Here is a 23,903-nt window from a genome sequence, read left to right on the forward strand (position 1 = left end):
CTGTGCATCCTTGGGTGAGGGCCGAGGCTGCTCTGCAGGGCCTAGCAAGGGTCTTTTGGGTCCCCACGGCAGGTGAGGCAGCTTGTGGGACAGCTGTGGGCCCACCTGGACATACCTCCCTAGTGGACCACGTGCTCGGCCGCCCTAACTCCACAGCCACTCGGCCTAAAGCCCTGTGGCTGTCTCCTGTCCTGGGCACTTGTGTTCAGCAGCTTTCAGAACCAATGTGAAGTGGGTGCTGGGGGGGGGGGGCAGCTGGGGGTGGCCCTGCGTAAATGGAGCTGGACCTTGGGGAGCCCTGAGCACCTGAGGGCAGGCAGGCTGCCCAGACCCAGCTTCTGGCTTCTAGCAGGTCCCACACAGCCACCAAGTCTCCAAAGCGGGCATGGTCCTCAGGCCACTTGGCGTGGCATTGCTGTGGGTGAGGCTGGGGCCTGGTGGCTGGCTTCGGGTCCCTCCTGCCTGAACATCCCCCACCCGCCAAGGCCAGGGCACCCCAGCACCAGGAGGCCGAGGGGCGGGAGCACCGTCCCCAGGCGAGTGGCCACACCGCAGGGCTCTGGTCTCCCATGCCGTTACTCTGTCCTTTCTCGGCTTTGCTTTCGTCCTACCAAGATGGGGGGCGAGGGTGGGGGTGGTGGCAGCTTTGCAGCAACTTGACTTTGGGTGACTAATGGCAACACGGAGGCTGCGTCTGGGAGAGGCGGCTTGGATTACTGACGCTGCTTTGTGAGAACGAATTTATAGCTCAGGGAGCCATCTTCTGAGGGGAGTGTCACACGGCCAGGAGGTGACACACCAGCTTTGATATCGGGGTGACAGGACTGTGGTTCCGCCCGCGTCTCCCTCGACACCTGCTTGCCCGTGCCTGCGTGGGCCGGCCTCCCGCACGGCAGCCCCGCGGCTGGGCCCGGGCCGTCAGCAGGGCCGGAGGACATGAGGGAGCATGGTGTGTCCACTGGGGCCCGGCCCAGTCTGGGGGCTGGGGAGCGTCTTGGGGATCAGCAGCCTCTTCCCTGTGTGGAGCCAGAGGCCGCAGGAGACACGGGGACCCGGGGCTGGGCTGCAGCTCGGACGGGCGGCCGCGGTGGCAGTGGAGTGCCCTAGAAGTCCAGCAGCTGCGGGAGAGGAGCGCTCAGCCCCGTGACGCCAGCCCGCCCCTCGCCCCAGCCAGGCTGTTCCCGAGAGGGCAGGATGGGGCTGGACCCCGACCTGGCCACCCCTCTCCCCCGGCCACCTACCAGCTGAGGCAGCACCTTCTCCAGCTGGTCCACATCCACACGGGCCAGGTCCTCTGCCTGGGCCTGCCGGACACTGCGGATGGCCGCTTCTGCCGTGACACAGGAGGGGAGTGCGGGGTGGAAAAGGCTAGGGACCCTGAACCCCAACCCCCTGGGCCTCAGCCCCAGTTGCTCCCCGACCCTTGCTGGCTGGCAGCTCAGAAGACCGGGGCTGTGGCCCTGAAACAGAGCTTGCCTGGGACACAGCGCAAAGGGCACTCGTGGGAAAATGGGGACGGCGCCTGCCTTGGCTTCCCCACTGGAAGATAAAACGCAGGAGGGCCTCGAGTGGCTGGCTGAGCCCCGGTCCCTCGGCTCACCCACGACGAAGATCCTCAGCAACTCCGCCGCGAGCAGCAGCGCGTCCCCGCTGACTGCAAGGCGAACAGCGACAGGTCACCGACGGCCCGCGCCCCCTCCTGCCCCCCAGCCAGGGCCTGTAGTCCCCACGCCACACACACCTTTGGTCTTGTCATCCTTGAAGTGCAGGTGCAACAGCTTGCTCGTCAGCTCCTGGGGACCGGTGGGTGACAGGAGCTCACCACCCGCCCCCGTGGTGGCAGACCGCTTAGGCATTTAGTGCCGGGGGGAGCGGGGGTTTGGCCTGAAAGGCCCTCTATCCCCTGCAGCCTCTCCCAGGGTGGGACAGAACCTCCACACGTGCTGGACAGGTGGGAGCAGCCAGGTGCCAGCCCGCCCCTCTGAGACCCCTGTTTTCCTGGAATTCAGGGCAGTCTTGCGCTCCCGCTCCCTGCCCTGGGCCAAGGCGCTTTCCCCTTGAGGGGCTGGAGGCAGCAGCGCCCACGCTGGGCCCCTCTGGTCTGTCCATGCCAACGCCACCACCACCCAGCGTGTGCCAGACCATGCTCTGGGTGCCGGGGCAGCTCCATTCATAGACCCCCGGAGAGGTGGAGGAAGGCCTGTCAGAATGGGATGGGTGTGGGGGCCACAGCGCTGGGTGGGGGCTGGAGACTGGGGTGCTCGGTCAGTGGGCGGTCAGGGGAGAGAGCAGAGCCCAGGTGTATCTGCAGGCCTTCCTGGTGGACATGAAGGACATGGACATGGGCATGGGAGGGTCCGGGCCAAGACTCCTCAGGGCGGAACCTGAGCCTCCAGAGGTCCAGGCTACTCTGCAGAGATGGGGCCAGGGCGCAGAGATGGGTTCTGGAAATCAAGGACTCAGCCTGGGACACATCTGAGTGTGAGACATGCATCAGACACCCAGGCAGAGCAGCCAGATGGGTGGCTGGAGCTGAGAAAAGGGCCTTCCAGAAGGTTGGCAATGAGGATTTGGGTGGTGGAAGCAGATGGACCACACAAGGCTGCCCAGGGCAGGGGCCAGCAGAGGAGGCTGCAAACCAGTAGCCAGCAGAGCGCCAGCAGCGGACACCCAGAAGCTCAGAGGCAAAACAGGGTGTCCTGCAGGGAAGGTGAGCTGGGGGCTGGCCAGGCCTCCGGGGGGGGGGGGCGGTCGCACTGCCACACCCAGTGAGTTCAGATCAGCAAAGCCCTGAGCCAGGCAGACACTGCTGGGGCCCGGGGTCAGAAGACTAAGCTCCTACCAGCGGTCACCAGGGGGAGCCACAGGGGCCTGGCCCTCCCGGCACTGACTGCAAGAGCCTGGTGCCACCTGCTGGTGCTTGCTGCATGGGGCTGTCCTGGCAACTAAGGGGGAACGGCACCAGCCGGGAGTGGCGGTCCCCCAACAAACAAATATAGTGACCTCAAGGGGCGGATGGGACTGGGATGTGTTCAGCTTTCACCCCACTGTGTGCAGGGACCACAGCTCCTCTGTCACTCTTGCCGGGGACAGCCCTGTTCATGGACAATGACCACAACCTCAGCTCTGGCTAGAGCCCTTGGTGTGAGGACTACAGAGATGTCCAGGTGGGCGTGATGAAGGCCAAACCCTGGGCTCCCCTCTGCGGGTTTTATAATGGGACAGTTCTCACAACCACCCTGCCAGGTCACCCTAGCCTCAGTGACTTTCCCTTTCTGAGTCAGGGCAGAGGCACGGTCCCGAGTGATAAAGAAAAGTCCCCACTGAGGACTTAGAGACAAAGTGCTCACAGGGGCTGAGCCCCTCCCTCCTCCTTCCCTTCCCCGGTCACAAAGGCCCAAAGCCTGCCTGGCACGCCTTCCCAAGGGCTCAATGCCTCCGACCTCAGGGCAGAGCAACAACGCCAAACCAGTCGCAGCCTCACTGCGTGGGAGCCGGCGGTCCCGCTTCCGCCCATGGCGCAACACCGGGCACAGAGAAAGGGTCCTCTCCTGCACCCACGAGTGGGACTGGCGCTAGTGCCCCGCCTCCTGGGATAAATGCCCCACACAGTGGGCTAAGCTACATCCCGCGCACGTAACAGTGCCCGACTGCGCCAGGTGTGCCACTAAGAAAGCACTTTCCCAAAAGACGGAACCCAAACGGGTGCTGCGGGGCAAGGCGGGGGGCGGCGGGCCCAGCTCTCTCGGAGACCCTCTGCATTTCCGCCGTCACGGCGCCCACCTCTGCCTGGTTTCGGCAGGCCCTCTCCCTCTTGCCCCAAACCACTCGACCCCCGCGGCCGTGGGACCCCACCCCTGGAGGGCGACGTGCGAACGGGGTGGAGTCGCTGCCCGACTCTGGGAACGAGCCCGTCCTGGATGGCACGCGCGCGCAGCACGTGGGTCACGCGTGGGGCTCGGCCGCAGCGCCCCCACCGCCCTCCGCCGCTTGCGGCGCGCGCCCCCCGCACCGCCCGCGCGTCTCACTTTCCGGAAGCCAGCGCCGGTTGCCTCCATGACTGCCCCTCACGGCGCGCGCCCTCCAGAGCCCCGCCCCCGAGCTCCCAGCCAATGAACCCTGAGCGCGCCCCCTGGGCCCCGCCCCCGTCCCGCCAGCCAATCATCCCAGAGCGCGCCCTCCGCAGGCCCGCCCTCGCCTCCTCACTGGTCCCAGAGCGCGCGGCCTAGGCTCCTCTGGCTGGCGGGCCCCAGCGCGCGCAGACCCCTCGCTCTCATTGGTCCGCGGCGACCCCCCCCCTCCTCCGCAAGGCCGCCTGGGAGTTGTAGTTTCCGCCAGCCCTTCCCGGCGCGCCCCGCTCTTCCTGGATACTGAGGCACCGCGGCAGTAGCGTAGCCTGCGGGACCGCGGCGCGAGGACTGGAGTCCGGGGATACGCGCGACGCCCGGACTGGGCCCGCCGCGGAGTCCCCGGCCCCCCGAGATCCTCGGCCCTGCGCCGGTCCCATGCTTGCGCGGTCCCCGGCCACCCCTGCGCCCACACTCCTGAGGCCTCCCGCCTGTAGAACCAACTCAGTTTGTCCCTCGTTCCTCGGCTGCCTAGGTCGGACCTGCGGTCGTGTGTGCCCCACATTGAGCTGCGGGGGATCTCTGCCCCCTGGGTAGAAGCCCTGCCCTATCGCCATCAGGGAAAGGAGCAGGACAGCGGGGCAGACAGTTCCCATCCGCGGCTTGGGTTTCCCATCCGGCGGACCTGCTGGCGCACAGGGGGCCCTAGGTCTAGGAGCGTGCGGGGGCAGCCCTGCTGGGACCCAGGGACATGGAGGAATTCCGGCGCTCCTACAGCCGGCTGTGCAAGGAGAGTGGGGCGGAGCCCCAGGAGTCTGTCCTGCAGCGACTGCACGAGCTGCCGCGGGGCCGGCTGGACCTGGCCACACAGAGCCTCACAGTGGACACCTGCAGGGCCCTGGGCAAGCTGCTGCAGAGTGAGGCGCTTCTGACGGAGCTCGTCCTGAGCGACTGCATGCTGAGCGAGGAAGGTGGGCATCCAGGGCCGGCGGGGGGCGGGTCAGCCCTGCACCTCAGTCAGGGGTGGGGTTGAGCCCTTCGAGGTGGCCTCCCCTTGCCCTGTCCGCCCCGATGCTCCATTGCTGCCCAGGGGCCGGTCCTCCGACCTCAGCGGACAACACCATTCCACCTCTCTGGGAGGTTCGTCCTCTCCCACTCTGCTTAAAGCAAGCGATAGGGTCTCTTCTGAAACCTAGGAACAGAGGGCAGTTTCTCTTTGTAACAGAGCGTCCCGGCCTAGGGGAGTTGCATTGTGCTGGTGGGAGGCGTCCCGAGATGGGGCACATGGGGTGAGTCCACGGCCACCAGGGGCAGGTAGTGACTGCCCTACCCCCTTACAGGGGCCACTCTGCTGCTCCAGGGGCTGTGTACCAACACTGTCCTGCGGTTTCTTGATCTAAAGGTAAGCACCTGCCCTCAGGCATGCCACCTGAGCGGGGAGGGCATAGGTGTTCTGGCGACCAGGGGTCTGGGTGGTGCCCGGAGGCCGTGACTGTGAGTACTGCTGGCACTCAGGGCTCTGCGCTGTGTCCTGGTGGCCACCTGCAGGGGTGTGGGTATTTGTGAATCCCAGAGTGTCCGGTGAGCCCATGGGATGAGCCGCACCAGCAGACCCATGTCGTCAGGGGAAGTGGCGTGTGAACGGAGCCACACCTGCCGCCCAGAACTGGTGCCTGGCCTTGTCCACACCTGACTGGGGGCCCTTTGGGGTGGGTTACTGGCCTGCCTTCTCCTCTCCCAGGGCAATAACCTTCGGGCTGCAGGGGCCAAGGCTCTGGGAAGACTCCTCCGACAGAACAAGTCCATCCAGAGGTAAGGTGGCACCTGGGCCTCGCCCTCTCCCGGCCCCCTGTTTCTCTGCATGGTTCAGGGCTGACCCTCAAGGACAGAGTTCTGCGATCTGCAAGTTCGCGTCTTCAGGCTGGTTGTCTGTGCTTCCTGGCTGGCTGGGGGTGCAAGTTACTAGCGCGGCTCCAGACTTCCTGCCGGAGACCCCTGGGCCTGCGACCCTCCTGAAGCCTCCCTGGGCCCCGTGGGAACAGGATGGCCCTTGGGCCGTGCACCTCACGTCCACCCTTCCCGCAGCCTCACCCTGGAGTGGAACAACCTGGGCACGTGGGAAGACGCCTTTGCCACCTTCTGCAGGGCTCTGGCGGGCAACAGCACCCTGCAGCAGCTGGACCTGCGCAACAACCAGGTCAGCCACAAGGGCGCCGAGGAGCTGGCCCTGGTGCTGAAGAGTCATCCCAGCCTCCAGCAGCTGGGTGAGGCCTGGGCCGAGCCAGCCTCCTGCTGCGGCTCCGGTCCTCTCCCTGGGGCCACAGGGTGGCAATGGGTACAGGGAGGTGAAGCGCACAGAGCCAGGCTGCTCTGCGGGTGATTCCCCAGCAGAACCTGCCAGGCCGGGCTGGCATCCCGGGGTGTACCTGTCTGGTGACGACACGTTCCCTTCCAGACCTGCGCTGGAATAACATCGGCCTCCTGGGGGGCCGGGCCCTGGCGAACTGTCTTCCCAGCAACAGAACCCTGTGGAGGCTGGAGCTGGCTGGGAACAGCGTCCCCAGCGACATCCTCAGAGCCGTAGGTATGGGCACTCTGTTCTGAGCACAGTGTGCTTAAAGCTGATGGGCCCAGCCTCCAAGGAGGGGTGACTTGGGGCTTGGGACAGGTGACTATCTCCTGATGGCAGCCCGAACCGAAAATGGAGAGAAGAATGAAACTTTAAAGAAAAAGCAAAAACCGGAGAGGAGAGGGAGACGGCAGCGGGCTGAAGAGTGTTCGCTGCCCAGGGCCTGTCCTCGGCTCCTGGCACCTGCTCAGTCAGCTCTGAGGCCCCCTGAGGCAGGGCTAGGGTCACCCATTTCACAGAGGAGTGGAGGCAGTAGGGCTCAGGGCCCTGCGCTGAAGCCTGTGCCGCTGCCTCGGCTAGCATCTGCCCCATCACACCTGAGTTGGCGGCCAAGCACTTGGCCAACTGGTCCTAGCCAAAGCCTGCACAGTCCCACCACCCTGCCCATGACCCCGGCTTCTCAGCCCCAGGCCCGGCAGAGCACCCTCCCCTTCCCTGTGTCTCCTTGTCCTGACAGCCGTGCCAGCCACCCGAGGTCCCAAGCTTGGGCTGGAACTCCGTACAGGGTCACCACCTCCTCGGTCTGCCCGACCTGCGTCATTTCTGGATTTTTGGTTCTTAGCCTGCCTCTGAGTCACCCCAGCTCCTGTAGTTGCTTCTGATGCCACAGCACCCTTTGGCTGGCTTCTCTCCGAGTGGTACCTGGGTCTTTTCAGAACAGAACCGAAACACAGCATCCACCTCTTAAAAGCCATGCAGTGGCATTTGACCTTGGGATGGAGTCCAAATGCCCCTCTGTGTGCATGTGCCCCACACCTGGTGCCTCCCAGGCTCCTGGCCCCATCGTTGTCCCGGCCCCTGCCCCACTGAAAGCTTCTACCAGTGCACTGGGGTCTGCCTGATTTGAGGGTGAGACACTGCGTCTCCCAGTCCTGATTCTGGGACAGCTGCCCTCCGGGCATAGAGCTGGCCCAGCCGCTGGTGACTGCCGAGGCCGAGCCGCCCAGTCTGTAACAGCTCTTTCCGACAGAGCAGGCCATGGACCACAACCAGGACAGAGAGGCCACGCTCCGGGAGAACCGGGCCCGCACCCGCGTGCTCAGCAAGGAGGTGCGGCATCTCCAGGAGGAGAAGTCCAAGCAGGTGAGTGGTGCCACCGCAGACCAGAGCCGTGGCCTGGCCCCGCCCTGGCTGCGTGAGCGAGGGACCCCCTCGGCTCCCGTGCTGTGGCCACCTTCCTTTCCTCCTGCCCTGGACGCTCTCCAAGCTGCTGACACCCAGGTGCAGTGGGGCCTCTTGGTCTGAGCGGTCTGGCCAGGCAGGCCAGTGGGCTTCCCCGAGGAGCCCCCAGACCTCCCCGTGCGGGAACCGTCCTCCCTTCGCTGTCCTACGGCCTTGGTGGGCATCTGCTCGCTGAATGGGCAGGCTCCGGGCCCTGATGGCACTCTGGCCACCTCTGTCCCCAGTTTCTGGACTTGATGGAGACCATCGACAAGCAACGAGAGGAGATGGCCAGGAGCAGCAGGTAGGCTAGGCCCCAGGACCGCAGGGCACGGAGCTGGGCCTTGGTTGGAATACCCAGGTTTGGGGCCCTGGCTCTGGCTTCAGGGATGATCCAACCTGAGCCTTGTCACTTGCCCAAGGGTGAGGTCGTGGTGTGCAGTGGGAGGAGGAGGGAGGGCAGCCGCCACCAGGGCCGCGGGGCTGGCGGCTGGCGGGGTTGCGTTGCCCCAGCCCTGCTGTCTGCTGTCTCCCCACAGGACAACGGCAGCACGTGTGGGGCAGCTCCAGGAAGCCCTAAACGAGAGGCACTCGGCCATCAATGCTCTCAAGGCCAAGTGAGTGAGCGGAGGGCAGTGGAGGGCGGGGCCACCTCAGAGCACTGTAGAGACGTGCCTCTGGGACAGAGAAGGGCGCTACAGGCAAGAATCCGCGTGAGTTCCCACGAACGAAGTAAGGGTGGGGAATGGCCCGGTAACCCTGGAAGCCTTCCTGGAAGAGGAGAGCGTTAGCCGGGGTGAATAGCGGCCTGGCAAGAGTGAGAACAGGGGCCTTTGCAAGGCTGAGGTGGGGCTGGGGCGGGGCCGGCTCTTTTCTCTCTGCAGGCTGCAGATGGCCGAGGCCGCCTTGGCTCTGTCGGAGCAGAAAGCCCAGGACCTGGGGGAGCTCCTGGCCACTGCAAAGCAGGAGCAGCAGAGCCTGGTGCAGAAGCAGGCCAAGGAGCGCAGGCTGGAGCAGCAGGTGGGCAGGCTGGGCGGCGGAGCGGGCAGGCGGTGCACGGTGGCAGGTGACCTCCAGTGCCCTTCCCCATCCCACCCCCAGGAAGCTGTGGAGCGGGAGTCTAAGCTGCTGAGAGACTTATCTGCTGCCAATGAGAAGAACCTGCTTCTGCGAAACCAGGTGCGGGGGTGCAGGGCCTCACCCCCGGGAGCCCGGGGTCGGGATGGGCACGGGCTGGGCCAGAGCTTCCCTCTTGCGATGCGCATTTCAGGTGGATGAGCTGGAGCGGAAGGTGAAGTCGCAACAGGACCAGCTGTTCCTGACCAGGCAGGAGCTGACCAACACGTCGGCCGAGCTGAAGATGCGGGCCATGCAAGCCGAGGGTGGGCGCACGCAGGCCTGCGACCGCGGGGCTGGACACGGGAGCCCGGGGGTGGGGGCGGACGGGGAGCCTCGACCGAGGGGCCGGACAGAGGAGCCCAGGGGCGGGGGCGGACGGGGAGCCTCGGGCACAAGGGGCCCCTGGGGACCCCCTCTGCGCTTTCCCCTGGGCTTCCAGAGCGCCTGGAACTGGAGAAGAAGAGGTCCCGGCAGAGCCTGGAGGACTCGGAGCAGCTGCGCTTCAAAGAGGTGCCTCGTTAGTTGCGTCATCTGGTCCCTCCCTCCCCACTGTCCGCCTGGGGCCTTCGCGCACCTCAGCATGGCCCGGCGACTCCTCACCAGCCTTTGGGTGCCGGGTGGCAGTTCTCCCCCAGCCCCAGGCCCCAGACCCAGGACCCCAGCTGCACTGGGGCTGTGGCGCAGGCTGCTGTGTGCTTCCTGCCATTCGGCCTGTGGCACTGGGATGTGCCCGCGAAGCCACCTGCGGCAGCCCCTTGGAAGGAACGGGGTCCCCAAGATTCGCCTGCCTCCCAGAGTCAGGATCCCATAGCGGGAAGGCTAGGGAGCTTGCCCGTCAGCCCCGCCCCCACCCCACACCTGGGCAGGTGGAGCACATGACTCGCCACCTGGAGGAGAGCGAGAGGGCCATGCAGGAGAGAGTGCAGAGGCTGGAGGCCGTGCGGCTGTCCCTGGAGGAGGTGAGCCCGCGCGGGCTGGGTGCCCCTGCCACGGTCAGCCCCCCACCCGTGTCCACACGAAGCCAGAGGGGCTTAGTGAGGTGCGTGGGGGCCCTCGGGAGGCGGCCGGCCGGCCGGCCCGGAAGCCAGGCCCAGCGGGCTGCCGTCCTCGGTGCAGGAGCTGAGCCGGGCGAAGGCGGCGGTGCTCAGTGAGCGTGGCCAGGCCGAGGGGGAGCTCATCAAGGCCAAGAACCAAGTCCGACTGGAGGAGGTGAGCCCATGGCCATGGCCACGTGAGGGCGCGGCCCACTGCCCCCTGTGCCCAGAGGGAGGGCGCCTGAGGGGCCGGCGGGGGCTGCCCGGCTGGCACAGCCGTGGGGCTGAGGCGGGCAAGACTGGGGCTGTCCCCAGGCGCTGTAGAGGGGACTAGTTCAAGGTCAGGAGCTGCAGCGGTGCAGGGGGTAGGGAGGAGTCAGAGCAGGACATTTGTCCCCTCGGTACCACATCTGCCCCCCCCCCATGAAGAGCCACTCATCCAGCCCTGAGGTGTGGGAAGGGGCCTGGCCATCTGCACCGGAAAGGTTGGAGTTGGCCTGGGCGGTGGGGGAGGGGAGCCAGGAAGGAATGCTCCCCCATTCACGGACGCCGAGCCCGTTCTGAGCAGTAAGCATAACGGCTTCAGCAAGGGTGAGGCTTCCAGGTCGCAAAGAGAAGTTCCCCTTGGTTGGAGCGGGGCGTCACTCCTCACGTGCTGAGAGTCACACCCCAGAAAGCGGCGGGCAGGCCTTGCTCCCCCTGGTGCTCACCGGCCCCTCCCCACGCCCACAGCAGCAGCGCCTGGCTCACCTGGAGGAGAAGCTGCGGCTGCTGGCACAGGCGCGGGACGAGGCACACGGCGCCTGCCTGCAGCAGAGGCAGACGGCGGCTGAAGCCCAGGCCCGGGCCAGCCAGCTGGGGCTGCAGGCGGAGGGCCTGCGGCGGCGCCTGGAGGAGCTGCAGCAGGTAGCTGGGACGCCGAGGGCTCTCGGGCTGCCTCTGGCTCCCCAGCTGCCTTCTCACTGACCATGCCTGGCAGGAGTTGAGTAACAAGGACCAAGAAAAGGTAGCTGAGGTGACCAGGGTGCGGGTGGAGCTCCAGGAGCAGAATGGCCGCCTGCAGGCCGAGCTGACGGCCCAGGAAGCCTTGAAGGAGAAGGTGGCAGCCCTGGAGCGCCAGCTGAAAGGTGAGCTGAGCCCCAAGCCCCCCATGCTGTCCCTGCAGGGCCTTTTCTCCTGGGACCATCCAGCGGGCGGCTGGGCTGAAGAGCTGAGCTTGGCCTGTCTCAGCTCTGAGAGGCACTGGCATGGGCAGCTAGGTGTGTCTGCATCCAGGGGGCCTCTCGCAAGCCTAGCCTGGCCTCTCTGTGGTCCTCTTCAGTGGCCAGTGCCCAGTGCCCAGGGGTCCTTCCTCTCACGACTTCCTCCCCTGCAGTGATCGCAAGTGACCACCGGGAGGCGCTGCTGGACAGGGAGAGCGAGATCTCCTCTCTCCGGGAGAAACTGCGGCTCAAGGAGGCGGAGGTGGCCAGAATCCGGGATGAGGAGGCCCAGAGGGCCAGCTTCCTGCAGAACGCTGTCCTGGCTTACGTGCAGGGGTCCCCCCTGAGGGCTTTGAGCCCTCAAAAGTGAGGGGGGCAGGAAGGTGGCTCTCAGGACAGGCCATCAGGGTCTGGGGGTGCTTGGGCAGGTGTATAGCTTGGTGACTTGGAAAGTCTGTGCCAAGATGGATTGTCCGTCAAGTGGGGCCGCTGCAGCTCGCCCCGTGTGGTGCTGGACAGGGTGGTGCAGAGCCTGGCTGGCCAAGAGGGCCAGAGTGGCCAGTGCCCCAGACGCTGGTGCACTCGAGAGAACATGCCCGCGATGGAAGGAAACTTGGGGGAGCAGAGCCCGAGCTCTCCCAGCCCCCCTCCCGGTGTTTTCACAACGTAACCATGGAGGCAGCAGCTGACTGCTCACTGATTGAAATACAGAACTTTTGCACTTTGTGATACATTTTAGGCCCTGCGCCTTTATTTTATATCGCCTATGCTCCCAGCCACTGCAGGGTCTCAGGAGACCCTCTGCCAGGCTCTGCAGGAAAGACCCTCCAGAGCGGGACTGGGTCGCCCCTCCTAACAGCGCTGCCAGGTGTGGACGGTGGAGCTGTTGCAGCAGGCAGCTGGGGCCAGGGAGCGCAGGCTGCGGACAGTTTCCACCAGCCGACTCCTGGCTGGAGGGTGCGTGGGCCTCAGCCCCTCCCCCAGCAGGCCCTGGGAGTGGTCTCCCTAGAAGGAACCACGTGCACAGGCCACCCCACGCATGTGCAGGTGGGTGGGGATCGCCTGCGCTGCCCCTTGGCGGGGGTCACAGGGGCCTCCGGGAGCCCTCATGCATCGGGTCCTGCATCTAACCAAAGCAGGGGTTCCCGGGACTTGGGGGCCGGCTGGGGGAGTGGGCGGCAGGTCCTCCCCCATCCAGATTTCTCCCGAAAGCCCGCGCCCCGCGCCTTCCGCGCTCGGCTGTCTCCGCGTTGGGCGCTCGGAGGCGCTCGGCTGTCTCCGGCCACTCGGCTCGGCGCTCGGCTCGGGTCCGCGGCCGCTGCGGCGCGGGCATTTCTCCGCAGCTCGGCTTGCGGCCGCGCCCGCCCGGCCCGCGCCCATGCAGGCCATCAAGTGCGTGGTGGTCGGCGACGGGTGAGTGTGCGGCACGGAGCTGCGGGCGGCCCCGGGGAGCCCGCTCCGGCTGGGCGCGCGGCTTCGGGGCGCGGCCAGGGGGAGGGGGCGGTGCGCGCACGGCCCGGGAGAGCGCGGCGAGGCGGGGTCCCGGCTGGCCCTCGCGAGGCCACCAGCCTCGGCCCACCTGATGCTGCCAGGTCCCCCGGCCTGGCCTGGCCGTCTCCTGGGCTCCCAGTGGGTGGGGCCAGGCCTCTCACCTGCGCTGCACCCTCAACCGGCCGCGCCCTCCCCTGCCATCCTTCGAGGGTGGCGGGAACTCTGCCGCGGGCCTGGGGCTGAGGCGGTTCGCCCCGCCCAGCCGGCACCGGCTGCTCTGCCCCGGCTCGCCGGCCGCCCTGCCCTCCTCCCGCAGTCTTAGGCTGCTGCAGACCTGCCGCACGGGGACTCCTGTCCTCGCCCACGCGTCCTCACTCAGCCTGCGGCTCCGTGGGAGGGGCTGTCCTTGCCGGGCAGAGGGGCCGAGGCGGCCTGGGGGCGACGCGGGCGTGCGCTCTGTCCACAGCGCCGTGGGGAAGACCTGTCTGCTGATCAGCTACACGACCAACGCCTTCCCCGGAGAGTACATCCCCACCGTGTGAGCGCGCGCGGCCCTGGTCCGCGCTGCTGGGTGGGGGCGGAGGTGCCCACGGGGCCCCCCCTCTGTGCGGGCTCGAGACCCCGAGCCTAGGCTGACTCTTCCCGTTTTGCCGCTGCAGTTTTGACAACTACTCGGCGAACGTGATGGTGGACGGCAAGCCGGTCAACCTGGGGCTGTGGGACACGGCGGGGCAGGAGGACTACGACCGGCTGCGGCCCCTCTCCTACCCCCAAACTGTAGGTGGCAGCGGGCCAACCCCAGCAGCTGGGTGGGGGCCCTGCGGTCCTGATGGGGGTGAGGGGACGGAGGCCGTCTGGAGGCTCCTTGACCACTCCCACGTGGGTCCCCTCCTCGCCCCTCCCAAGGACGTCTTCCTCATCTGCTTCTCCCTGGTGAGCCCCGCCTCCTTTGAGAACGTTCGAGCCAAGGTAGGGCGGGGTCCGTCCCGGGGGCGGGGTCCATCCCGGGGGCGGGGTCTGTCCTGGGGTGGGAGATGCCCCCAGGACTTGCCCTGACAGGATGGGGTGTCTGGCTCGAAGACCTTACATGGACAGCTTGTCCTTTGGAGGCACAGGAGATGCCTGTCCTGCTTGGCGAGGGGGGGGGGGTCTGCAGGTGGCCAGAGAGGCGTTGGTGAGGGGCAGGGGGCGGGGTGAATGAGGCTCCTCCTGAAGTGAGAGGGATGGGTCTCGGGGCCATGAGCAAGGGACCCGGGAGCCACGGCCTGCTCTGGGCCAGGCTAAAGGAGAGGTCCCTGAGGGGCGGGGTCAGAACCTCTGTCCCCCCAGTGGTACCCGGAGGTGCGGCACCACTGCCCCCACACGCCCATCCTCCTGGTGGGCACCAAGCTGGACCTCCGTGACGACAAGGACACCATTGAGCGGCTGCGGGACAAGAAGCTGGCGCCCATCACATACCCGCAGGGCCTGGCCATGGCCCGGGAGATCGGTGAGTGGGCTGCGCCAGCGGGGAGGCGTGTTCTGGGGCCCCAAGCCGCTGCCCCGCCCCCTCACCGCCCCCACTCTCCCCCATTGCTGTCCCCAGGCTCTGTCAAGTACCTGGAGTGCTCGGCCCTGACCCAGCGGGGCCTGAAGACAGTGTTCGATGAGGCCATCAGGGCCGTGCTCTGCCCGCCGCCCGTGAAGAAGCCGGGGAAGAAGTGCACGGTCCTCTAGGACCCGGCTTCCGGGCGGCCGCCCACGTCCACTGTGGCGTGGTGCCCGCCGGTGTCCGCGTCTGCTGCGGGAGTGGTGGGGGGGGGGGAAGCATGGGGCGGGGCGACGGGGTCCTGGCCGCTCTGCCTCCTCCTTCTGGGGGCTCAGCTCCAGTCTTCCCTGGTCCCCATGGGAGGGCGGGAGGGAGCAGGGTCTCCCTCAGGCTGTGGGTGGGGGGTGTCCAGCGAAGCCCCAGGATGGGCTTCTCTGATGGGCCAGGGTGGGGGTGGGCTCTAGTCATGTGCCTGGGATGGGGCGCCCCTTCTTATTTTATACAATAAACATTCCTCACCAACATCTGCCTGCTCACCTTACCTGCCCCTAACCACCCCCCAGCCATGGGTGCGGAGGGGGTGAGCAAGAGGAGGGAAGGAAAGAGCGTTCTGAGCCGTCTCAGCCTCCGAAGGAGGCGACCCATACGGAAGTGGGAACAAACGTATTTAGCTCCTTGCAGATGGAGAGCCCCCGGGCTTCTGGGAGGCACGTGCAGGGGAGCACGGCGGGCCCCGCTCCAGCACTTCAGGTGTGGTGGGGGCAGTCGGCAGTCGGCCCCCTCCCACGGCTCCCCCGCCCACCCAGGCTGGGGGACACCGAACTGAGCTCAAGAAGAGGTGTCAAGACAAAGGGCACCCAGGCAGGACCGGCAGGGACAGCTGTGGAGGTCAGGGGAGGGGCAGGGGGCAGCCTGGCAATGCCAAAGGCAGAACCGGGGATCAGCCTGGGGGGCCCCCGAGCTGTGGTCTGGCACCCGCATCTCTGAGGCCATGGGCACCGCTCCAGGCAGACACATGATCAGAAACCCACTCAGCAGAACCAACTGCTAAGTTTTCAGGAGTTTTGCTAGCCACTTCTTATACAGCCGTTTGTAATAATTACATAAACTTAACTAGTATTAGAAAGCAAACTAACAAAATTCATCACTTCCTAATTTTGGTGCACATCAGCAGTATTTTTGCTTTCGTGGTCCTTTATAGCGGTAGAATCTGGCGGGGCCACCGTGGACTGCACGTCCCTCCCCAGCTCTGCTCTCAGGGATAGCAGATCGGTGGGAGTGTTCACACCCCGGCGGCTGGCACATTCTCCAGCCGAGATGGAGCCCCTGCTCCATCTACTGTTGGCGAGAGGTATAGGTGAGATGGCTGTGCCCACCTGTGCTTGGCACGCCCTGAAGAGCCCAAAAAGCTGAGGAAGTGTTCTCCCAGCATTCGAAACTGGTCTGGGACAGCGAAGAAGGTGCTCCGGACGTCTGCGCAGTGCCAGTCATTAACCGCCCAGCACTGCCCACAGGGCTAACCAGGGCCAGAGGCCACCCTCCTCGGGAGCTGGCCCCTGGAAGGTCTCACCTTCCATCTCCTGCCAGAAAGGTGACCAGGTCTGAAAAATGCCAGGCGTGGGAGCCAGGCTGTCACCTGGCGGGGATGTGAACTGAATGCGTACCTCCCCGCGTGGGACCCGCTGCCACACCCAGCCCCGAGCCCGGCACCTTCTGGGCCCTGCCAGCAGCCTGGGAATCGGTGTGCAGCGTGGGCAAAGAATCAGGTTTATTGAAGGGATGGGGTCAGGGGGCTCGCGGCACCGGCACAGAGTGGGGTGGCGGCTCAGGTGGCGAGGAAGCCCCCGTCCACAGGCACAGTGGCGCCGGTGGTCATGCCGCTCCGGTCACTCAGCAGGAAGAGGATGGCGTCCACCACATTGCTCTCCTCTGCGGGTGGGGTGCAGGGCTCAGGGCGTGGGTGGCGGGGGCTGGCCTCCGCCCTTCCCCCCATCCCCACAGGGGCTTCCCAGTACAACCGCAGCTGGGCTCCCAGCCGACTCACCAGCAAACCTGCCCAGCGGGATACGGTCCAGAATGGTCTTGGCCTTCTGGGGGTCGCTCCAGTGGGCCCTGCCCATGGCGGTCATCACCACTGTGGGGTTCACTGCATTCACGCGGATCTGTGCCCGGATGGGTGGGAATCAGTAAAGTGGGCTAGGGAGCCCTGACAGGCGGGCCGGGTCATGGGAGGGCGCCCCGACAGGCTCGCCTTGTGTGGCCCGAGCTCCACAGCCATCACTTTGGTCAGCATGTCCACGGCGCTCTTGGTGGAACCTGTGAGGAGGGACGGCGTGAGCAGAGCCCGAGCCGGCTGCAGGCTCGGGGGGTGGCCACAGCTGGGCTCACGCACAGTAGACGCTGGAGTTGACGATTGCGCGCTGCGAGGCCTGGCTGGACACGTTCACGATGGACCCCGGGACTCCGCGGGCAATCATGCTACGGGCCACGATCTGGAATGGTGGCAGGGACGTGAGGCCAAGGTCGCATGGCCTGCCAGCTCCCACTCCCGCGCCGAAGGCGGCTCACCTGGGACACCTGGATGATGGCCCGCAGGTTCACATCGAAGGACCTGGAGGCGGGCGGGCGGGCGGGCGGACCCCGGTCAGGGACGGGAGCTGCCGCTGCGGGGGGCAGCGCTGCCCCACACCCCGCGGGGCTCACTCACGTGTCAATCGCCTCCTTGGTGATCTCCAGGAAGGGATGCAATATTGCCACGCCGGCGTTGTTCACCAGCAGGTCCACGGGGCCCACGCTGCCCAGCGCCCGCTCGGTGGCCTCCCAGTCAGCCAGGTCCACGCACACGGGCTCCACGCCCGGGCACTAGCGGACAGAGTGGGTTGGGGGGCAGAGCTGCCAGCGCAGGGCACGGACGTCGCTTTGGGCCTTGGAGGGGGACAGGGGCTGGGTGCAGGTGACATTTCAGCCCACCCGGGGGACGGGTCAGGGGTGCCACAGGGGCCAGCCGCCTTTTTGAGGCTCAGAATCCCAGGCTGCTGAGGGAGCAGGGAGGGGAGTTAATGCGGCCTCAGTTATTGGGCAACTCAGAGTGTTGGGGATCAGCAGCCTGGCGCGGCTCCCGGCAGGCTCCTCCCTCGGCGGCCAGACCGCCTCTGGCTCCAGGCCCCCACGGCAGCCATTTCTGCTTCCGTCCAAGCCCAGGGGTCTGTGCAGCCTGGAGGGGTTGGCTGCTGAGGACCCCGGGTCAGCCCAGCGCCGGAGCGGTACCCACCTCGAGAACTAGGCTGTCCAGGTCGCTCTGGGTCCGACTCACGGACACCACTTGCACCCCCGCCGCGTGCAGCGCCTTGACCGTGCTGCGCCCGATGCCTGCGGGGAGCACACTCAGCGCGGGGGCCCCTCCCCGGCCCCCCCACACCCGGGCCGCCGGCCCACCTTTGCCTGCCCCCGTGACCAGCGCCCGGAGGCCCGCGAGTCGCAGTTCCATGGCAACGACACTCGATGCAGCCGCAGCGCTTGCCGGATCCCAAATGAGCCGCAGGCGGAAGGTCGCTGGGATCTGGGGCAGGGGTGGGTCGAGGGGCGGGGACGGGGTTTTTTCAAACTGCCAAGTGGAGACCAGACCGGTCCACTGGGTGTGAAACCGGTTTAGAGTCCAACCAGCATTTTTCCCCTGTCAAGAGGATTTCTGTATTACAAAAACAAAACACAACACGACAAAACAAAAACAATGTTAATGGTACTTAATGCCAAAAAGGATGTAAGGGGAGAAGCCCGTGCATTGCCTCCGGAGGGGCTGGGCCTTGGCCAGGGGGTGCCAGGGGTGGGGGCCTCTCGCTCGCAGGGCAGCTGTGACAAGCACAGAGGCGCACACAGACCCCAGCGCGGGCCGTGAGGCTCTGGGCCTGGCCACCTGGCTCCGCACGCCCCACCCCCACGCGCCCGCCCCGGCGCCGCAGGCCGCTGCCCGTTAGCCCCTGTGCAGCGGCAGAGCGGGGGCTGCAGGCCCCGGCGGGGTGGGCATCACTGCAGCTTCCACTTCCCTGCTCACAGGAACCTGCTCCCCTGTAAGAGGCCACTCCCCTCACCCACAGCCCAAAGGTGCCGGCCAGAAGCTGCTTCCTGTTTTGGAAAACCGAATTAAAAGTAAACCCTGGCTTGGGGCACGTGCCTCTTCCTGGATGGGGGCAGACGGCCTAGAGCTGGCCCCTGCACGCTCCGGGCCAGTGCCCCTGGGCGATGGCCAAGGCACCCTGCTCAAGACTGGCCCCCTGCCCCCGCCAGCCCAGCCCACCGCGACCCCTCTGGAGTCTTCCTCCCCTACCCCTCGCCGACCTAGGACTCCCGCCATGGACCCCTCTCAGGTGTGGCTGCAGAGAGGGGCCCTCTCCTGGTCCCCTCCCCTGCCCTGGCGAGAACTGCATCTCGGTGGAGATCGGTGGGCTCTCCTGGGGGGGCTCGGCACGTGCACCCCCTCGTGCCACTGATCCCGCGGGTTCCGGAGCCAGTGTCGCTGCAGGGACCGAGGCGGGGTGTTGGCCCTGCCTGTCCCGCGAAGCCGCGTTTGCGGCACCGCCGCCTCTGCCTGGAGGTCGGGGTATCGTGGCGGGGCTCCGGATTCCCCCAAGCCCTCCACGCACGGCCCTGACAGGCAGTGGGGCCCCTGCCACCTCAGCTTCACTCACGCGTCGGGGGGACCCCCAGGCGCGGCTCCTGCCGGAAAGCCCACTGCGCCCCTCTGCGCTCTCCCCGACTCCCAGAGGCCGGGTAGGGAGAGAAAGGCAAACCTCCCCTTCTGCTCACCAAGGCGGCATTCCCCATGGCATCCCGAGGGGAAGGGTCTCCTTAGATCTGGAAACAAAGATCGAGGCCCAGTGACACGGCAGGTGCTTGAGTCTGGCATTTTGTTCAATGTCATTTCGTGACAAGTGCATGAGAGGAAAAAATCGCCTCCCGGGGGGCCACTGCCTGCGGGGTGTGCATGTTCTCCCCACGGGTTCCCTCTGGTCCCTCCCACGTCCCCAAGGCGTGCGCATGGGTGAACGGTGTGTCCGGATCGTCCCAGGCGGAGGGACTGTGGCCGCGGTGAATGCCCCGTGACGGGAGGGCACCCCGTGCAGGCCGCGTCCCTCCGGGTGCCCTGAGCTGCCGGGAGAGGCGCCGGTCCCCCGTGACCCCGAACCGGGGTGAGCAGTTGGCAAATAACGATCACACTTGCCTTCGCTCATCCTCCTTGAACGTGTGTGGAGCTCACGTTCAGTTCAACGTTTAATCCTAGAAGCGTAGAGAACAGCGGGACGGAGCCACTCCGAACAAAGCCGGGGCCGCCGTCCTGGGGGGCTGGCCCCCCGCCCGGCTTCCCCCTCGGCCCCGTCACGTGCGGGAGACATGGCCACACACGCTCCGACGGCCCGAGCGACGCTGCGTCCCGAGCAGCCGCCCGAGAAGGTGACCAGTGGCTGTGTCCTCCAGGTCGCGCCCAGCGCCTGCGCCAGCCGTGGGGTCGCGGGGCAGCGCCCGGCGCCCCGTGACCATCAGCCCATTCGGGTTTCACCAACTGTCCCGGCGACGTCCTTTGAAAAACCAACAGCCTGATCGAGGCGTAACCGACACCCCCAGAGCCGCGCAGTCAGCGTGTACAGTGGGGACGGGTACGACCCCCCACGAAGCCGGCCCCGCCATCGGGGCCGTAAGCACACCGGTCGCCGGGGCCTCCGAGAGCTCAGGCCAAGGGAGGGCACTGAGGGCCCCGGGCCATGGCAGAGGGTGCCACCCTACTAGACTCTGGGAGCCCCAAGGGTGTGTGTGTGTGTCGTGAGGCCGAGCCCCGCGCCCGGCTCCAGCGGGGGGGACCAAGTGGAGGTGACAGTGGAGGATGAGGCTTTGGAAACCATTCCCGACTTGTTCCTGCTTCAAGGACAGTCCACTGGGCTACCTGATCGTCCAACAGAAGAGGCTTCCAGAGGATTCTGCTGTGGACACCCACCCCAGGGGTCCCACTGAGGAATGAACAGGAGTTTGTCTCTCTCCCGGTGACAAGGCCACAGTGAGTGCAGACGGGCAGCCCTGTGAAAGGGCCGGACGGTCAGTGCGGCCACGCCCAGCGCGTCCCCAGCTCGCCCTGCCGCGGGGTGTCCGGCGGGGCGCCCCCTCTCCCAGACGGCTTTGTGTGTTCTGTGCGCTTCACGGCTCCACGTCGAGCCTCGATTCAGCCGGGGGTTTTGTCAGGAGTTTCCCTGACTCGGCACCAGTTCTTCCAGCCCCACAAAATGAGCCGGGAATGTCTCGTTCTGCTCCATTTTCTGGAAGGCTCTGTTTGATGGAGTTCACCAGGGAGACCACCTGATCCTGAAGCTTTCCCGTTGGGGATGTTTTTGTTAAGACATCCAACTTATGTAATAAGTACGGGGCCGTTATTTCAGTCTGGATTTCGCCTTGGCTCACTTTTTGAGTGAGCGTCTTTCCAGAGCTGCCATCCACACAGTGCGAATGTGCCATCCAGGGCTGTTTATTCTGGTCACGGACTGCGTCACCGTCGACATGACCTATTGCATAACAGAGTTGATTCCATCCTTCGCCACAGCCCGAAGCGACCGCAACACAGCAGCAGCTACGACAGGGGCCCCACGGGGAAGACGCACACCCGTTGCCTGTAATCATAACCTTAAATCCTAAAAACAGCTCCTTCGGGTGGGTTCCATTTTCCTCATTGCATAAGGGAGAAGACAAGGTTTGGAAGTACTAAGTGACAAGTCTGGGGCCACCCACAAACGGGCTGGGGCTGGGCTGCAGCCCGAAGGCGCCCAGGCTCCCTCCTGAGGCCGCTCGGGGGCAGCTCCCACCTGGCGCGCCCTGGGCTGGCGGGGGCACGCCTTGCGACATTTCCTGAGTGACTGACCAGAAAAGCAAGTGTTGATACGGGGTTACAAATAAATTTTTTTTCAGTGGGAAAATTCATAAACACAGACTCTGCAGAGGGCGAGGCTTCACTGTGGCTTTGTCACCAAGGACGGAGCCCGTGCCTGCCGGCAGGTGCTCCACACGCGCCCCCACCCCCTCGGAGCTGGTCCACTCCGCGGGTCCGCATTCCAGAAGCCAGTGCACCGCTGATACTCAGTGAACATTGTCCGGGATCTGGGAAGTGTCAGATGGAGGTCAGGTACACATGGGTTAATGTTTAACCTTATTTAACAAAACCGTAGTCTTCGCCGATTATCCTGAGAGAGGAGAGGAGGCATCTGAAAAAACGGGGAGCCAGGGGCCTGCAGAAGGGGGCGGCTCAGCCGGCAAAGCCGCCCTCCCCCCAGCCACCCAGCGCTCTCCTCTCCGGCTCCCGGCGTCCCACGGCGCCCTCCCCCACCTCGAGGCCTCCCCGGCTCACATCTGTTGATTCAGGTCTTGCCAGCCAGCCAGCGTTCTTACCTCTGTAGCTGTGTAGGAACAAGACGGTGTAAAACTGCTTGTTACGTCACACTCAGAGCTCAGCCTTTGGATGGGAATCGGCCGCGCGGGAGCCGGCGTCAGCCCTGCTCGCGGCCTCGGAGGCCCCGTCCTCTCCCTGCTCAGGAACCCGGTCGCGGTGCCGATGACGCCAGGGTCGCGGGTTCTGCAAGCAAAATGACCTGTAACTAGATTAGACCAGTGGTGTGGAAATTCCTACCCCCAGCGGCCCCCCACTGGAGCTCCCCCTCCCCGTCCTGAGAGAGGAGGCGCGTGTGAAACCTCAAAGGACTCACACGCCCTCTGCACAGACCCTGCGGAAGTGCACGAGCTGTAAGAACTCCAACCCGACCGAGCTCGGGCAGGGAGCGGTCACCCCGCCCGCTCCGCCGGCCTGAGACGCGCTCCTTCCTCTGAGCAAAGTGGTCTGAGCGTCGAGCTCCGTCGGGTGCCGCCTCCTGCAATGACTCATGTACGACATGTCTTATAAGACACGTTTTGTTATTTACAAAATACCAAAAACTGAAAAGAGAGAAGGAAACATTTTACCAACGTTTGCATTTTTCAGAGACGATTGTCCAGACACTAGTGCGTTTCCTGCCAGGCTTTTCTTCTCTCTGCAGCCTCAGATGCTGCCCAGCCCTGCCCCACTGGGGGGACACTAGGAGCTCCTGGGGTAACCATTCCTCTGTACCAGGGGTGGTCAGGCTGCTCAGCCGGGGTGGGGTGGGGGGCGGCTTGGTCCCACCCAGTGCAGTCCTGCTCTGAGCTCTGCTGGCGGACAGTGGACGCAGGAGGGGCGGAGGCAAGCAGGCCCGGGGCCGCTGTGCGGTCCACGTCTGGGATGTGGGAGGCGGCTCCCCTGCAGACAGTTCCTGGTAACCCGCCATAAGTGACTGGCGCCCCATGCCGGGGGCCCTTGGCAGCTGCTCCCACCCTCACGGGCCCCTGGATCCCCCAGCTGCCCATTTCGGGGCTCCATGCCTACTCTCTTCCCGCATGGTCCGCACGGCCGGGCCCTCTGCGCCAAGCCGACCGCGTAGGCGGTGACTCGTCTGGGCTGGCCGCTCTCTTCCCAGGAGAGCTCAGCGGCAGGGCTGGCTTCTCCCAGGGACACTCGTTTGAATCAAAGTGGAAAGTCACTGGTCTGAAAGTTTATCATCAGACTCCAACAACACAAGACAGCGTTGGTGACCAGTCACTGCTGAGGAAAAAGGCTTCGAGGCCTGAGGCAGGGGGCGTGAACTCAGACCATGAAAAGGGAAAGATGGAACAGGCTCGGCTCGCAACCCCTGGCAAAGCCGGGCCTCAGAGGGTGGCCTGCCCCCCGACGGCCACCTCGTGCCTGTGACCGTGGCTTTTCGGGGGCCGCGGGCAGGGCGGAGGGTGGACACACACGACATCCCCTTCCCTGTGGCACCGAGTGGGACTACGGCCTCTGCAGCGTCTGGCTGTGACCACGAGCCGGAACCCGTGACCAACGGCCCGCTCGCAGGACTGCCCCCCTGACGTGCCGCTGGCGGGGGACACGTTTTCGTCCGCGTCCCCTGCCGTCTAGGACACCGTCATGGGCGGGGCCTGGGGCCAGGAAGCAGGGAAGTCCTTCGGCGACACCCCGGGGGCCAGGAGGACACAGAGCCCGGGCGGCCGAGGATTGGGCATCGCGCCACCCGCAGGGCCGTGTGGGCACCGTCCCCTCCCGCCGTGAGCCCCGCCACGGTTGCCGTGGCGTTTCTGCAGCGTGTTCCTCGAACGTGGTGACCCGCGGCTGAGGTGAGGCCTCAGGCTTGCCGAGACCCCACTCCTTACACTCGTTTGACCCCCAGTACTTCCCCTCGGCCCTGAGCCTGACAGAGCGGTCGGGGGGCTCTCCCGGCTCCCGCAGTCCCAGGCCCCGAGGACCTGGGACCTGGACCCCACGTGTCCCAGGCGGTTTTCCGCCCGACTGCGCACCAACGGGTCTGACAGAAACCAGCCACGTGGACGGCAGCCTGCAAGCCGTCCACGCCCACACGGGGACCCGCGCCCGCACCGTGCACACGAGCCAGGGACACGCGTGCATGCCCGTGTACGCTCCCACAGTCATCCTACACCTTGAAAAATCAAGCGCGAGGCTCCAGAGGACGCGGCCTGCCACGTTTCCGTCACTCCCCGCAGGACGGCCTCGCTCGCACGGCAGACCCAGAGGCCCGGGGTGGACGCCGTGTGGCCTGTCCAGGGCAGAGCCACCAG

General features: G+C 66.0%; 4 protein-coding genes across 14 annotated transcripts; 2 read left to right on the forward strand and 2 right to left on the reverse strand.

Moving 5' to 3' along the window:
* Window positions 1–964: 964 nt before the first annotated feature.
* Window positions 965–4,124, reverse strand: CENPX (centromere protein X). 2 transcript variants are annotated; one of them, XM_016163823.2, is made up of 5 exons: window positions 4,029–4,124; window positions 1,742–1,793; window positions 1,601–1,654; window positions 1,242–1,330; window positions 965–1,118 (listed from the first exon to the last, which is right to left on the reverse strand). In XM_016163823.2, the coding sequence occupies exons 1-5, from the start codon at window positions 4,056–4,058 to the stop codon at window positions 1,104–1,106; spliced, it is 240 nt and encodes a 79-aa protein (XP_016019309.1). In that variant the 5' UTR covers window positions 4,059–4,124; the 3' UTR covers window positions 965–1,103. The 2 variants fall into 2 exon arrangements, with proteins under 2 accessions (XP_016019309.1, XP_016019308.1); XM_016163822.2 differs by lacking the exon at window positions 4,029–4,124 and having other exon boundaries at window positions 1,742–3,922.
* A 243-nt stretch (window positions 4,125–4,367) lies between these two features.
* Window positions 4,368–11,943, forward strand: LRRC45 (leucine rich repeat containing 45). Of its 2 annotated transcripts, none has more exons than XM_016163794.2 (17): window positions 4,368–5,038; window positions 5,408–5,469; window positions 5,809–5,879; window positions 6,153–6,331; window positions 6,523–6,651; window positions 7,667–7,779; window positions 8,103–8,161; window positions 8,397–8,474; window positions 8,742–8,877; window positions 8,959–9,036; window positions 9,128–9,239; window positions 9,416–9,486; window positions 9,843–9,935; window positions 10,093–10,185; window positions 10,746–10,916; window positions 10,990–11,137; window positions 11,386–11,943. In XM_016163794.2, the coding sequence occupies exons 1-17, from the start codon at window positions 4,819–4,821 to the stop codon at window positions 11,580–11,582; spliced, it is 2,010 nt and encodes a 669-aa protein (XP_016019280.2). In that variant the 5' UTR covers window positions 4,368–4,818; the 3' UTR covers window positions 11,583–11,943. The 2 variants fall into 2 exon arrangements, with proteins under 2 accessions (XP_016019280.2, XP_016019279.2); XM_016163793.2 differs by having other exon boundaries at window positions 4,369–5,038; window positions 10,743–10,916.
* Window positions 11,944–12,045: 102 nt separating this feature from the next.
* Window positions 12,046–14,753, forward strand: RAC3 (Rac family small GTPase 3). 2 transcript variants are annotated; one of them, XM_016163812.2, is made up of 6 exons: window positions 12,046–12,625; window positions 13,170–13,241; window positions 13,363–13,480; window positions 13,610–13,672; window positions 14,033–14,192; window positions 14,289–14,753. In XM_016163812.2, exons 1-6 carry the CDS (start codon window positions 12,252–12,254, stop codon window positions 14,417–14,419), a joined length of 918 nt encoding a protein of 305 aa, XP_016019298.2. In that variant the 5' UTR covers window positions 12,046–12,251; the 3' UTR covers window positions 14,420–14,753. The 2 variants fall into 2 exon arrangements, with proteins under 2 accessions (XP_016019298.2, XP_036078616.1); XM_036222723.1 differs by having other exon boundaries at window positions 14,033–14,196; window positions 14,289–14,482.
* Window positions 14,754–15,975: 1,222 nt separating this feature from the next.
* Window positions 15,976–23,805, reverse strand: DCXR (dicarbonyl and L-xylulose reductase). Of its 8 annotated transcripts, none has more exons than XM_016163799.2 (9): window positions 21,654–21,837; window positions 17,667–17,790; window positions 17,503–17,600; window positions 16,939–17,093; window positions 16,800–16,842; window positions 16,624–16,723; window positions 16,483–16,547; window positions 16,276–16,393; window positions 15,976–16,160 (listed from the first exon to the last, which is right to left on the reverse strand). In XM_016163799.2, exons 2-9 carry the CDS (start codon window positions 17,716–17,718, stop codon window positions 16,057–16,059), a joined length of 735 nt encoding a protein of 244 aa, XP_016019285.1. In that variant the 5' UTR covers window positions 17,719–17,790; window positions 21,654–21,837; the 3' UTR covers window positions 15,976–16,056. The 8 variants fall into 8 exon arrangements, with proteins under 8 accessions (XP_016019285.1, XP_036078605.1, XP_016019291.2 ...); XM_036222712.1 differs by having other exon boundaries at window positions 16,018–16,160; window positions 17,667–17,919; window positions 21,654–21,843; XM_016163805.2 differs by lacking the exons at window positions 15,976–16,160; window positions 16,276–16,393; window positions 16,483–16,547; ... (2 more) ...; window positions 16,939–17,093; window positions 17,503–17,600 and adding exons at window positions 21,968–22,129; window positions 22,221–23,805 and having other exon boundaries at window positions 17,729–17,919.
* Between the last annotated feature and the right edge of the window lie 98 nt (window positions 23,806–23,903).

Source organism: Rousettus aegyptiacus, unplaced genomic scaffold (assembly GCF_014176215.1).
Source record: "Rousettus aegyptiacus isolate mRouAeg1 unplaced genomic scaffold, mRouAeg1.p scaffold_m13_p_6, whole genome shotgun sequence".
In the NCBI taxonomy this organism is placed as follows: domain Eukaryota; kingdom Metazoa; phylum Chordata; class Mammalia; order Chiroptera; family Pteropodidae; genus Rousettus; species Rousettus aegyptiacus.